The following is a 15236-nucleotide window of genomic DNA, read 5'->3' as shown; positions in this document are numbered from 1 at the left end:
TTGTTGAACTGAAATACAATTAAGAAGTACAGTCATACCTTGGGTTGAAGTAGCTTCGGGATAAGTATTTTTGGGTTGCGCGCTGCGACGAACCAGAATTATCGGAGTGCATTACTTCTGGGTTTTGCCGCATGCGCAGATGGTAAAAATGACATCATGTGTGGAAGCGGCGAATCATGACGTGTGGACGCAGGTTGCGTTTGCTTCTGGATGCGAACGGGGCTCCGGAATGGATCCTGTTCGCATCCAGAGGTACCTCTGTATATGAATAGTGAAAATTGGAGGGGGGGGGCAAGAGAGTGGGGCCCTAAGCTATAGCTTGTTTAGCTTATAGGTAAAAAGGGCACTGATTGTCTTCCAGGCACTCTTTCATTTCCACCCACTTTTGACAACAGCAACAACTGGCAAAAGAGACCCGGCTCTTCAAATCCTCATTTTAGGATTTCCTAGTCATGTTGGATCTTTGAAAAAGTTCCAGTCAAATTTTGTGGGAGATTTTTTTTTCTTTTTCCTGGAAAGTCTGCTTTTGATGAAGGCGGAGAACCAACCAGGAAACTACTTTCTCGACCCGACAGTTCCATTCGCACGAGGTCGTGCACCGTCATTGGGTGTATTAAAAAAAAAAAGCCTTTGCGGGGAAAGGGAAATTTTATTATTAAAAAGGGACGCCGAGGCCACCCGTTGCCGGGCGTTTCGAGAGGCCGCCGCCCGGGGGCGCTTCGCTTCGTGAGTTTGCACGGCGGCTTCGTGAGGGCGAGGCCGTGTGGCTGCTCTCCATTCCGGGCGGAGGGAGAGGCAAGGCCTGGGGCGCCTCCAGGGCCTGGCGGAAGCCGCCTCAGTTTCCGAGGGCCTACGAAGGTTTGCCGCCGTCCTCCTCCTCCTTCTCCCATCCTTGGAGCTGCTTCATTGGTCGAGAGAGAGAGAGAAGGCGGGAAAGGACGGGGAGGCCTGTAAACAGCGGCGGCGGCCGCGCGTCTCCCACGGGGCCACCTGAACTTGTGGGGGCTGAAGCAGAAGACGCAGCGGCGGCGGCGAGCCAAGGTTCCTTCTGTCGCCGCTCGGGATATATCGCGGCTCCTGTGGGAATCATTGCTGAGGGGGCGGATTTTGTCCTGGTTTTTGGTCTAGCGGGGGGGTGGGTCTTGCCAGGGCTTAATCTGATCCCCGGAACGTGTTTTCAGTGTTAGGGCTCAGGCGAGGAAGCACGTGAGGTGATTTAAAAAGAGAGAAAGCTCTCCTCTTGATTGCTTGGGTTTCATTAGTTTTCCTCGCGCTTTGAGGGAGAGAGAAGGATGACTAAGGCTCAGGGTGGGCGCCAGCCCTTGGAGCCTCCTGGTTTAATAGTTAGAGCTGACGCTCATCATTTTAGTGGTGCCCCCTCGTTCTTCTCCGTTCTTTTTTACTTGCACCTTGAGATGCCCTAACCAAGGGATTGTTTGGAAATGTTATTTAATTTCTAGGTAGTCCTCTCAATAGATTATAAATGTTGCCAGCTTCAGATCCAATGGGGCAGATCAGGACCGGCATTTATTTACAAATATTTATATGCTGCTGTTTCGTAAAAAAGTATCAAAGCGGTTTGCGACAGAAATACATAAAACTCTACAGTAAAAACCATATTTAAAAGTTGAAAACAGAGCAAACTTAAGTAAAACGCAGGGTTTAGGTCAGGCATAGGCAAACTCGGCCCTCCAGCTGTTTTGGGACTACAACTCCCATCATTCCTGACCACTGGTCCTGTTAGCTAGGGATGATAGGAGTTGTAGTCCCCAAACACCTGGCAGGCCGAGTTTGCCTATGTCTGGTTTAGGTACACTGCCTTTCATTCAAAGAGCTGTTGAAGAACTGGGAAGGATAGGTGAATACGTGTCTTCTGTGTTCGTGTTTTGTGTGCTTTTCATACTATGTCCTATGGGAAAGAGTGTGTTGGTGGGAGGCCCAGCACCACATCCCACAAGATGTACCGTATTTACTCGAGTCTAGTGCGCCATCGAATCTAATGGGCACCTCGGTTTTCAGAACCTTGAAACCATTTCCTGGCAAATGTACAGTAAATGTGCCATTGAATCTAATGCACACCTTAATTTTCGCAGCATAATTTGGGCAAAAAAGATGAGCATTAGATTTGAGTAAATGCAGTAGATTTGTCAGCAGGTGTGTCAGCATTTGAATTGGCCTTGTTTCTTTTTTAATTGAAGGGCTTCCTAGGTTCCAAAGGACCACCTCCCCACTTCATGTGCCCAGTACAGTGGTACCTCGGGTTACATATGCTTCAGGTTACATATGCTTCAGGTTACAGACTCCGCTAACCCAGAAATAGTACCTTGGGTTAAGAACTTTGCTGCAGGATGAGAACAGAAATCGTGCTCCAGCACGGCAGCAGCAGCGGGAGGTCCCATTAGCTAAAGTGGTGCTTCAGGTTAAGAACAGTTTCAGGTTAAGAACAGACCTCTGGAACGAATTAAGTACTTAACCTGAGGTACCACTGTACTTAATTTTTAAAAACCCACAGTGTGATTGCCGTGCACGTTAACGAAACATTTTTTAAGGCTTTAATTGAGAGGAAGTGATTGCAAGGCTTTGTTTTTGGATGAAAGGAGGCACATATGCATGTATCTTTTGGATATAAAACATATTGGTCTCATCCATGGACAGCTGTTAAGGAATAATAAGTGCTGGGATGAGCCTTTGTGGTTTTAAAATATTTTGCTGTTGCTTGTGCTCACTTTTAGAAATTTTTTAATCTGGCAGTTGGATTGTGTTACTCAAATATGGACAGGAATCCATCACCACCTTCCAGCAATGACGATGAGGAGGATGTCGTTCCTGAGGATTCTATTAGAAATACAGTTTACAGCAAACACTGGTTTTTCAGCGTTCTTACAAAACTTATTGAGGTATGATGCATACGCATGAAACTACTCATGGCCAAACTGGATGTGAGGGCAACAAACAATATGTTTGAATTGTGCAATGTCTAGTTTTAGAAGCTTTTAAAATGAATGTGTATATATGTGAAAAATATGTAGTCTGTAAAACATATAATGTATAAAACAGCAGGTAAAAATAGATGGGAAGAAGCCCTGTCTAAGTAAATGCTTGATCTGTTGCATTTGCAGGGAGTTGGACTAGATGATATTTGAGGTCCATTCCAACCAGTGGTGGCTGATGTCAATTGGAACTGTGAAATGTGTATTCTAAGGCTGCAGTCCTATTTGTATTTGCTTGGAATTGAGTCATGTTGACATCAGTGAGACTTGTCTTTGAGTAAAGATGGGTGGACTGAGGTGGGCAGGTGATAATATAAAATTTGCCATGCTGGTGCAAATGCAAAGTGAAATTAAATTAAAATCTTGTTGGATTTATGCTTTATTTGTGCTATCTATAATGAATAACATAATTGCTGATTTCTAGTGATAAACTTACTGCTCACACTCAGGCTGCTGAAACAGTAGTGTATTGAGGTAATATTTCATATTTGGGTAGAAGTTTCTCCTTATGGGTCAAACAGGAGAAAAGTTGTGCATTGCAGACCAATGTGTGTTTGAGCAGACCAATGGCTTATTGTGCTACTTTGGTTCCTTTGACAGTATGTTCTTTTCTTTGGAAGGTTGTTAGCTCTAAGAAAGATGAATCTGAGTTGAACAATGTTGAAGAACAAGTGGAGCTAAATGAAGAACTGGAAAATGACATTTGCAAAGTATGGGACATGTCAATGGATAAGGTATGTTTTTAGTGATTTGGTATTCTGATACTTTGGATATTTTTAGTGGTTGTTATCTGTAAATATTTGCAGATATGTATTTTGTTTTATTCTATGTTTAAGGTTAGCCTTATTGTAAACAACTTCAATCTATCAATTAATAAAATAAGTATATTCTGTAAGGGTTTGCAATTATCTGGGAGACGTCTGGTTTCTGTTCCTTAGATATTTTAGTGTCCAGTAAGCTTGTAAAAGAAGAATCATGCATAGCTATTGTTGGCTAGGAACAGTGTTGCTAAAATGTGTAAGTTGCGAAACTGTGTTGTTTTGTGCTATCTGTTAGCACTCTCTTTGGGCAAAATCCAGTGTTCATTTTTAGTCCCATTTGCCAATTAATTGCTGTGACGGATCTTCTAAGAGGGAGGGTTATTAGTTAATCACATAGAGCAAAAAAAAAAAAAAAAAGTCATTTCCCCCCTCTTTCAGTTCCGTTGCATTCCATTCCACATACCATGTCTGTAGTACTTTGATGTAATCTTCCGTCTCAGTCTTCTTCATTTCGATGGTAAAATTGTTAGCAGATAAAAACCTCCTGCCTCTCTTGAAGCATGTGCGTTATCTTTCACCAATTTTTTTCCTTTTAAGTAACGCAACTAGTTTCGCACCTGGAAGCAGCTTCAGAGGAGTTCCGAGGCCCCTGGAGAGATGAGGGAGACTGATTTACTCCCCATAATCGTGCGAGCTGGATAGATGTTAATATCTGCCATCTTCCAAGGCGCCTCTAGCGGCCCCCCTAAAATGACAAGTGTTAATGCACTGGATAAATAAGAACTGACAAGATAGCTACTTATAGTTGGGTATGTGTAGTGGTCATCTGAATCTGAATGAAAGACTGCCTTACTTTTCAAAATGAACTGAATTTCATTTCTCATGTAATCGTCCACTGACACATAACCATTCTTGTTTACAGGATGTTGCTTTATTTCTACAAGAGTTTAATGCCCCTGATATATTTTTGGGTGTCTTTGCCAAGTCCAAGAGTCCTCGGCTTACTGTAAGTCATCTCTTGACTCTGTACCCTGTTTATTAATAATGCATTGTGCTTTTTTGATGCGATCCGTATGCCCTATGTAGGCAGGTGCAGATGAAAGGCAAAATAGAAAAGAATTGGTATTCAGCTCTACCAGTAGACAAGCCAATATAGAATCAAGGCCTATTTCTCAATTTCCAGCAGGTTTTGTTCTTAGTCACAGTTCTGCACAACATTAGTATAAAACCTGATTCCTCTTAACTTAATAATGTGGCAGTCAGCCTATTGTAGCTCCCAATAAAATTAAAAGTATCTCTTCATAAGACAGTGCTGCCAAATCCATGGGGGGGGGATTACATTGACTTTTGGCTTCTTAAATTAGGGGAACCCAGTGCTTGAAAAGCTAGGGTAATTAGAAGTTTCCTTTAGTCATAGGACTGTGGGGTTGTAAGAGTCACAGTGGATCATCAAGTCTGGTTTCCCTCCTAGATTGGCTCTTTGATTCATATACTCATTCCTCCAAAATTGTTTTTAAAAACTTCTAAGTAAGGAGTTCAATAGGCTGCACTGGCAGCTTGTGTCACTGCTGAATTGCTCTAGTAAATCCGCTGCACTTTCTGCTGGAAGGTAAGAGTCCTGGCTATTTTTATTCATGTGTCATGGTGCAGTCATGTCTCGGGCAGCATCACACTTATGGGGGAGTGAAACACATTTCACTCAACAGGGGTTAACTTCTGAATGGACGTGCATAGTATTGCACTGTCAGCGTCTTGTGGCTTAACTTGTTCCAATGGAACTGCCAAGGAAGATGGTTCAGAAACTTCATGTGGCATGGAAAGCAGTTGCCCAACTATTGACAGGCATTAATTGGCATAGCCATATCACACATGCAATGAAACAATTGGATCGACTTCACATTTCTTTCCATGTCCAACTCAGGATGTGTATTTTAACCTTCAAAGCTTAAATAGTACTGTACCTTGTTATTTCAGGGAGAACCTCCTTCTGCATAAACTTCTCTAAAGTTTTAGATCAGTCTACGATGCTAGAATGGCTTTAACACCATGTGGGTAATCTTTGGTTTGTAGCACTGGATATTTGTAGCTCTAGATATTTATCCATCTAGTGCTTTGGGAATAGCCCCCCTTTTTGTTATCTTTGGATTTTTCTACTGTGTCTGTTGGATTTGTTCCTGGTGTTTTGATATATATTTATTTTTAGTTATATGCTTTTTTGTTTTGCTTTTGTACATTTCTTTGGAAGCACAACTTGAAAAGCAGAATGCAGTATTCATTAATCAATCAATACATTTATACTTGGGAATAACTTTTATTTAATACTTACCCTCCTATATTAAAAAAGTTATAGCATGAATTATGTCATATTTACTGGAAAGGATGAACTACTCCTTTTTCTGTAACCATCTTCTAAGCACTTTCAAATTTGACAGTATAATTTTTCACCTGTGTTGGCCAGAATGAAACACAATTCTTCAAGGCAAAAGACTTGCTGGCAATTCCCCCTCTCTTTTTTACACTTATAAGTCTGTTTCTCAGCAATGATTGGCTTATAGTTAAAATCCACAGAGCAGTGCATTATAATTTGAGAAATGCTGGTGTGTGGAGGTAGTCTCTTTTGGCCTCTGGGAATTGACGATGCAGTGCAGCTTCTTGCCCCCAGGAGGAAGGAAATGGGAAGAGGAGGTAGAGATGGATTTGGGAGCTTGCTGATGACAAAGATGCTGGCTCACAAAAGCAGAACTTCCAATGATCTGCTGTGTTCTGGCCCTGACAGTATACCGTACATTTCTCTCTCTCACACACACACCGAGTAACACATAGTGTTACTGTGCAAATAACCTTATTCTTATTTGGGAATACTTAATTGGTTCATGTTCTTCCAAAATATCTTGGAGCACCTGAATCTAGCCACTGCCATAGAAGAAGACATGGCTAAATGTTGCTCTGCTCTGAGCCTGTATGGCTGCTGAAGACCAAGCAAGGGTCAAAAGCACACCTGTCCTATTCCTTGAAACTATTTTTCTTTCTGCTACAATCTTTTCCTCCGATATATTGACATTTCAGGAAATCTGTGTGGGAATACTGGGCAATATGGCCTGTTGCCAAGACGTATGCCTGTCCATTAGCAAACATGAGAACCTTGGGTAAGTAGTATGCTTTGTTCTTGGTTTCTCAGTGTTTTTGAAACTGTAAATGTTTCAACTCTTAGTTGTCGTAAAGTACTAGACGGCGCCGGCTCACGGCCTCTAGAGCGAGATGAGCATGCAACCCTAGAGTTGGACACGACTGGCCCGTACGGGCAGGGGTACCTTTACCTTTACCTTACTAGACAGGCACATGTACTAGACATGCTCTTTATACAGTGGGGGGAAACAGATTCAAGATATTAACATTTGTAAGACTGGACAAGAGGGTGACTGGTAATAAGGGCAAGCAGGAGTCAGGTGTCTCTGTAAGTTTTTGACTTCACTACAGAAAAAGTTTTAGTGAGAGGAATGTCATTGATGTGGCAGGAGTCAGAGTCAAAGCACAAGAGTTATGGAGTAAATGTAAGAAAAGGAACTGATAGACTGAGACCTGGTTTTCTGTACATTTGTGTGGGGAGGGCAGAAGGATGGTGAGGGAGAGTTTGGAGGTATTGAAAGAGTGTCTGAAAGAAAGAATGGAGAAAGAATTGAATGTCTGAAATGTAACAGTTTGAAGGAGAACAGGAGGGAGTGTGGAAAAGAGCATAAAATTTGTACATTTCAAATTGTACTATGCACAGCCCTTTTCCAATAGAGGTTTTTCAGCAGCTTCTAACTTCTCCGTAGTTACACTTCCTCTTTTTGTACTTTATGACACAGATTTAAAGGAGTGAATGGTTCACCAACTGCAGTTTGAGTGATAGGTCACTGGAGAAGCATGTGTGTTGCTTACAGAAGGTCCTAGGTTTGACCCTTGGCACCTCAAGATGGAACTACCCCATTCTGAAACCCTGGAGAGCTACTACCTATCAGTCTAGACAGTACTGAGCTAGACAGATGAATGGTCTGATCCTGCATAAGGCAGTGTCCTGCGTTTCTTGCAAACTCTCTGGCAATGACCTTATCACTGCTGTTCTACAATTAGCAGATTGCTGGTACTACGGACATGTGAGGTAGTAGCAAGGCTATTCCTGTCCATGTACAATTTTCCCCTTTTAATTAGTTAGTGAATGCCAGTCTAAATGCTGTTGACAAAGAATCAAGAACTTGAATACAGAGTTGTAGGCTAGTGCCCTTTATGACTGATTGTCCCAGCTTTATAGTAATATGTGTCTCATTTCATCTTATACTTGGATAAAGAAATTCCTCCCAGCTTACTTGTTCTTTATTCTTGCAGCTATAAATATTAGAGATGCATATTTAGGAGATGGTGGCATGTGGTGGCGTACGTCTGGACAAAATTTCAGAAAAATGTATGGGAAATTAATCCTCGCTGTCTCCTCATTTTCAATCTGTTGTCATTTTTTCAGACAGATGGTGCTGCAGCGTTTATGTGATTCCGATTCCCCTACTCTCCTCGAAACAAGCAGGTGAGCTCTTTTGTCAGTAACTAAAATAGCATAAGCTACCCCTAAGTATTGAGTTCTAGTGCATGTAAATAAAATATTAGCAGGTGTGCTTAATTTAATGAATGAAGGCTTCAATCCTACATATACTTACTTGGAAGCAAGTGCTACTGAATACAATAGGCCTTACTTTCAGGCTTCCAAATTCTTTCTTTTCTACCTAAAATCACATTTGAACTGATACCAGTATCCCAGATTCTCATTTTTATTATAACTCTGATAGACATTCCTCATTTACACATATGGAGTTAAAATTAATGGTACAATCCTATTACTATCTACTGAGAAGCAAGTGCCATTGACTTCAAGTGGACTTACTTCCAAGATTGCAGCCCAAATATTGGTTTTCTTTTTTAAGTGTGATTAAGTGTGCTTTTTCCCCTTTAGGTTGTTGCTAACTTGCCTCTGCCACTCTGAGGTGGCCAATATTTGGGTGGAAAGAATTCGACAAAGTCCATCAGTGTATGACTGTGTATGTTTCATCATGTCTAGTTCAACAAATGGTATGTTATAAATTAATCTGAATATTGCTCCTGTCAGGCCACTTTTTGTTTCCTTATGAAAAGGCTAGCATGTTTCAAATAACTCTTTTATCAATTGAATGTTTTTATATTTCGTAAGAAAAATGTTCCAGGCATTTTAACTGAGGTATATCAATAACTATTTAACTCTTTTTGGTGAATTCTTCTGAATTCATTGTAATAATAACCAGCACAGCTGTCTCCTTCCCGCTCATGATAGTAAGAGGGAACCCAATTCCGTCTGGCAAGCTGGCAAGCTGAATGAAACTGTCTTCGTGCTACTTTGAATACAGACTTTGGGTGGAAGTCCATGTTGCGCTATGACAAAAGTTCCATTCCACTCAAGCATTGCAGGTTTTCCAGATGGAACGTTCCCCCCCCTTTGTGTTGTTCTGGGTGGTTTTTTGCACAAGTGGAAGTGGTTATAGGTATGTACTTTAAAAATGTATTGAGACGGATGTGGGGGGCTGTATAGAAATGTTTTAACTAATAAATAAGACCTCAAGGAGCTTACACTAAAAGTAAGTCACAATAACAGATATCATCACCAAAAGAAGACAGACAAAAATAAATAAATTGAAACTGTTTTCTTTGTTTTGTTTTCTATGAAGTGAGCAAGAGTAAATTTTATTTTATTAGTTCATCGATACATAAATGAAATCTTTGTTGCAGTGGAGTTGCTAGTGAAAATAGGTGAGGTGGTCGACAAGTTGTTTGACTTGGATGAAGAATTAATGTTAAACTGGATTAAGAAAGGTTCTTGTCAGTCAGTGGAGCAGCCTGCAGATGATTCTCCAGATGAGCTTCCAAATTTCAAAATTGTACCTTGCCTGCTTGAAGCTGTAAAACAAATCTGGTATGTATATGCCCATATATGAATGCATGTGATATTGGAGCTGCTTATTTACATTTTTATCCCACACTTGGCAGCATACATAGTTTCCCTTCTCCCGATTTTATCCTACTAGACCAATGTTACCCAATGAGACCTCATTGATTAAGGGATTTGAACCCAAATCTCACATGTGCAATTAGTGCCAGCAGCGTCCGTTAAGAGTTTGGGTGTAATCTTCGACACCTTCCTTTCCATGGAGGCGCAGATTGCAGCTATAACAAAGGCGGCATTTTTCCATCTCTGCCAAGCTAAGCAGTTGGCTCCTTACCTCTCTCGCCCTGACCTAGCCACTGTGATCCACGCGACGGTCACCTCCAGACTGGATTATTGTAACTCGCTCTACGTGGGGCTGCCCTTGAGACTGACCCAGAAACTCCAGCGGGTGCAGAATGCTGCAGCGAGACTCCTTACGGGGTCTTCGCTGCGAGATCACATTCACCCGGTGCTATAGCAGCTGCACTGGCTCCCGGTGGAGTACAGGATCAGATTTAAGGTGCTGGTTTTAACCTTTAAAGCCCTATACGGCCTAGGACCCTCGTACCTACGGGACCGCCTCTCCTGGTATGCCCCACAGAGAAACTTACGGTCTTCAAATAAAAACATCTTGAAGGTCCCAGGCCACAGAGAAGTTAGGCTGGCCTCAACTAGAGCCAGGGCTTTTTCGGCTGTGGCTCCGATCTGGTGGAACACTCTGTCACAAGAGACTAGGGCCCTGCGGGACTTGACATCTTTCCGCAGGGCCTGCAAGACAGAGCTGTTCCACCAGGCCTTTGGCCAGGGCACAGCCTGACTCCCTCCCTCGGCAATCTTCGCGGAGCTCTGGCCCAATGGTTGCCAGTGGCTTGAATGAATTAATTTTATAATGAATGATTTTAGAGTGTTGTTTGTGCTGTACTTTTGTACTGTTTTATTGTTGTTAGCCGCCCTGAGCCCGGCTTCGGCTGGGGAGGGCGGGATATAAATAATAATTTTATTATTATTATTATTATTATTATTATTATTATTATTATTATTATTATTTTATTTTATGTTTTAGTCTGTGTTATGCGTAGTGGCTTTTGGGTATACGTGTACCATTTCATGGGTGCCCAAAATGTTATTTTTCAGTCCACACTTGACCTACCTGCCAAAGCGATAGGAAGACTGTACCAAGGGTACTCATATTTATAAGAGGACTGTGCCTCTGTCTGTCTGCATGTAGGCTTTTTCCTTATGGAAAAAGGAGCAAGTCTGTTCATGCAAGTAGGGAACAAGTGTACACGCCTGAACAAAAATAGCTTGTTCATACTATTACTGGAGATGAAAACTCAAGAACAACTTGAGTTTAGCCACCCTAAGAGTAATTGACTGAGAACTGAGGTAGAAATATTGTAAAAAATATTCACTTTACATAGGCATACAGATTTCTTGGTGGTAATAGTTCTAAACATAATTTGTAATTCTTTTCTGCAGCACAGATAAAAGTTCAGAAGGGCTTGATGTTTATATGCATATCCTACAGCTGCTTACCACAGTGGATGAAGGTGTTCAAGCTATTGGTAGGATGCTTCAATTGCACTTTATTGCAACAAATTTGAAGAATTCTTTGGTAGACGTTTTCTTCAAGTTGCATGAGATATTTCTTTTTTCCATTCTGAAGTACAGACTCCTGGTAATGGAAAAGAAACTTGGACTTTGCTGTATGATCTGTTTTGTCATGAACTCTGCCAGCCCGATGATCCACCAATTGTCGTTCATGAACAGAAGACAGTCTTGGCTTCTACTTTGTCTGTGTTATCAGCCATCTTCGCTTCACAGACTATATATGGACACAGACACGAATATATCAAGATGGAGAAAAGCAAGTGTATTTTCTTACTTACCACAAGAGCTAATATTTTAGGGATGCTAAGGTTTTTATAGAAAACAGTGGCAGTCTGGAGTTGTGGTATAGGTCACAGGTGATGGGGAATGCGTAAAAGTATATGTTCATCTAGGCAAATGTCTGTGTAGACCACAGTTGTGTGACTCCCCAGTACGGGCAAATTTGCTTCGGTGGCTGGATCCCCTCTCCTTTTAGTGTCTTATATTCCTTAGTTGGGGAATAATTCTTTCAGTCCTTGGAATGTTCATTGTTTTCATTATAATAAAGTATGTAGAGACACATTCCATTTTTCATCAAAGCTTTCACATCTCAAAAACTTTAATTACTCTGTTACTTAGGGCAGATTACAAAAAATGCTAGTTCATACGTCCATAAAGTTTTTTCTTGTTTTACCTGTCAGATATGCCTCTGATTGATAGCCTGATTAGAGTCTTGCAGAACATGGATGAATGTGGGAAGAGATCTGTAGAAAGCTCCAACAAACCCAAGTCAGAGGAGGCCGAGAAGTTGGGAACAGCTGAGGAGGATTTTCATTTTAAAATCTTGAAGGACATCTGTTGTGAACTACTGTCCAATGTTCTTCAAGAACTTTCTAAGGTAACAGGCATATGAACCTGTAGATTCACATGCTTTTTGTCTCTGCTCTGGTTTTTTCACTAGTGCAGTGATGCCCACGATCATCTTTCATATGGGTTACAGCGTTCATTTTGAAATGTTTTCTAGGGTATGGTAAATAACCCCTTGATCACCTGGGCTCCATGTGTGAATTGTCATCATGTGGAGCTTTTCATGGGAGCATGTTAATTTGTTGTCATCTTGCATTTGCACTGCATTGTCAGCATTTTTTTATTATTTTATACAGTACTATATGAGCATGTTCATTCAGTTGGATAGCAACAAAATTCTACACACACACACAATATTATATGAACTAATAATATTTTGGTGTTTCTAGGAAAACATACTGGAGGGGCTCAAGCAAAGCCATCTAAATGAACAGAAATGTTCCTGTGCGTTTAAAAATCTTCTCCCGTTGTATTCTTCTCCGGTATGTATGATCTCTAAAAATAAGCAAAAAACTGTTGCCCCCAGTAGGTAAATGCAACCCTCAGGCCAAAGAAGGTTAGCCACACCTGATTTAAATAATCCATTTGAGTTCATTAATCTTATTCAAGATGCATGCTAAATAGCCTGGCAATTCCTGTGGTCCACCTGACTCAACTTGTTGACACTTGTATTTTATTTTACACAGGTAGAGAATTTTCTTGAAGTGCTGAATGAAGCCGATCAGGTCCTTGCTGACAACTTAAGAAAAGCATTCCCAAGCTTGAAACTTTAGGCATAGGAGCAGATTAATTTTTTTACAGGAAGATTTAGAATAATTAATTCCTGTTTTAAGAAAGCAACGTGAAGAATAAAGAAGCGTGCTGAATTTCTGAAACATCTTTGCAAGGAAACTCAGGTGAACACCTTCATAAAACAAGAATGGAAGGAGTGGAGAATGGCATACAACGCAGACTTTAGGAGAACTTGTTTTCCAGCTGCAGTTCTAAGTACTGTACTTAAGGGGGAGCGCAAGCGTAATTTTATTTGTTGGTAGCCATTGAGGTTGTTTGTCTCAGCTTAATTGACAAAATAATTGAAGATGCTTCGTTTATTTTGAAACTGTTTGTATGTAGTTTTTAAAAGTTAACTGTTGGGTCTGTGTTTTCTGCAGCAGAAGCTTGAAAGGCAGAAAACATGGCTTCCTTGGCAGTGGCCACCAAGGGCTCAGGGCAGGTTTTCTGCCTCTTTGCTGGCGTAAGGAAGGGCGCTGTTTCCTCTGGTGCAGTTGCATCATGGAGATGGGGGTGTCGTTCATACAGTGAACAGTTGTCCAGTAAGACAGGTATGCCTGTGTCAATGGACAATCCCTGTAAGGAGTCTCCTAAAAAGTGTCTTGTGTGGGGTAACTGTTGACTACAAAAATGTACAGCTTTTATCACACACTGGTCACATCTTTGGAAGGCATATAACAGGCTTATGTGCGAAGAAACTGTGAGAGGTTAAGTGCTCACAAATGGGATTTATGTCAGTTATATTTAAGGACCTAACATTCCTCAGTGACCCTAAAGTATGTAGTATCAAATATCCAGAATGAATTATGTTAACTGTACTTAATAAAACTGATTTTGTAACTGATTAGTACTCATTATTGGTACATCCTTAAAAAATATGTTCCAGATATGTTCCTAATGTTAATTCTGCTGTATAGAGAGTACAGTTTTCCATATGAATAGCAGAATGCTTCTCTTCTGCACTAATAATCATGATGTCATTCTTCAAATGGCTGTCATTTTGTATTCAGGGTGGAAAACATGCTGTCATAAAGTGATTTTTTTAAAAAAAAACCTTAACTGTTAATGGTAATATCAATTGCAAAAGAATTAATGAATAACTGGATTCCTATATGGTTGCCATGCTCTGTTTTCTCCTTGCTACAATGCCTGTTTTAGACATCATTGCATTTCGCTATCATAATAGTAAAGCAGTGCATTGCTTTTAAGCAGGTCAGACACTGAACAATTAATTAGATGCCATTATTGATACATAACATGCTGTTTTTATAGCAATGGTGGTGATGAAATAATAAATTGTCACTATTGCAATTGTGGCTTTCTTGTGCAATTGTAGCACTCCAAATTGCACATTTGAGATGTACACATGTTCTGAACAACATGCTCCTGCCTTGCATGTTGTGGATTTCAGGGGGTACATGGTAATTTTTTCAGGTGTGCCTGTTATGTGCAGCTGTCATGTATTCTAACTGAAGATGCTGTAGATTGAAGCTAGAGGTTCATACAGGAAAACATGCAGTTATCATTGGGCTGCAGCCCAGACCATGCTTCAGAGTTCAGTTTGTTGTAGTTTCTACAAACAAAAGCTGACAATATTTAGGGTAGGTATCCTTATATCCTTCAATGCACATAGGATGCAATCTATAGAATCTAAAGGCAGTAGCACACTGATTTCAACAAAGCAAGACCAGTAGTAATTTGATTGTGAAGGTTGAAGTTTGTATTTTATCTACTTACCTTAAAGATTTCCAAAGAATTTTATCCTGTGTATTCTACCGATCATGATTTTAAAATCATGTGAAAATCAAGACTCGGCTGGGAAGGAATGTTGCTTTCTTTACCTGAGGTCAGAATCATTTCTCCATGATAGATGCAATTTCTCAGATAACTTTGACATACCACGGAAGCAATAGGAAGATGAGAGAAGAAAAATCCTTTTGGTTGCAGGTTTACAATTCTGCATACTGGTCATGTCAGAAAGAATTTTCACTGGTTCCGATCTGACGGGGTGTATGCTAAGTAAATCTGACATGGTATAATTTTGTTTGGAATAATATTGGTCTTTGGAAAGAGGATGCCCTTTAGAGAAATGGAGTTACTTTGCTCTTAGTTGGATGTTAGCAATATGTTGTTATCTGCATAGAAACATTCTAAACTAAATAATAATTAGATATTTAAACTAGCCTTTATATATAACCTACAGAAGCAATAAATCACACGGAGAGCTCTGTATTAGAAGAAACAAGGCCTGCTCGAGGGAGCCAGGCCTAATGA

At 40.7% G+C, this 15236-nt stretch overlaps 1 protein-coding gene across 3 annotated transcripts; it reads left to right on the top strand.

Annotated features, from left to right (window-relative positions):
• The first annotated feature begins 639 nt into the window (after nt 1-639).
• SAAL1 (serum amyloid A like 1) lies at nt 640-13806 on the top strand. Of its 3 annotated transcripts, none has more exons than XM_083488318.1 (13): nt 640-1041; nt 2733-2897; nt 3611-3724; nt 4674-4757; nt 6818-6897; nt 8250-8309; nt 8733-8848; nt 9539-9722; nt 11214-11299; nt 11401-11601; nt 12026-12222; nt 12581-12673; nt 12878-13806. In XM_083488318.1, the coding sequence occupies exons 2-13, from the start codon at nt 2772-2774 to the stop codon at nt 12962-12964; spliced, it is 1428 nt and encodes a 475-aa protein (XP_083344444.1). In that variant the 5' UTR covers nt 640-1041; nt 2733-2771; the 3' UTR covers nt 12965-13806. The 3 variants fall into 3 exon arrangements, with proteins under 3 accessions (XP_083344444.1, XP_083344446.1, XP_083344445.1); XM_083488320.1 differs by having other exon boundaries at nt 758-1041; nt 2752-2897; XM_083488319.1 differs by having other exon boundaries at nt 758-1211.
• Nucleotides 13807-15236: the final 1430 nt, after the last annotated feature.

Source organism: Podarcis liolepis (genome assembly GCF_965112155.1).
Source record: "Podarcis liolepis genome assembly, chromosome: 1".
Lineage (NCBI taxonomy): Eukaryota > Metazoa > Chordata > Lepidosauria > Squamata > Lacertidae > Podarcis > Podarcis liolepis.
Note: the sequence above shows the minus strand (reverse complement) of the source record. Positions and strands in the feature narration are given on the sequence as shown.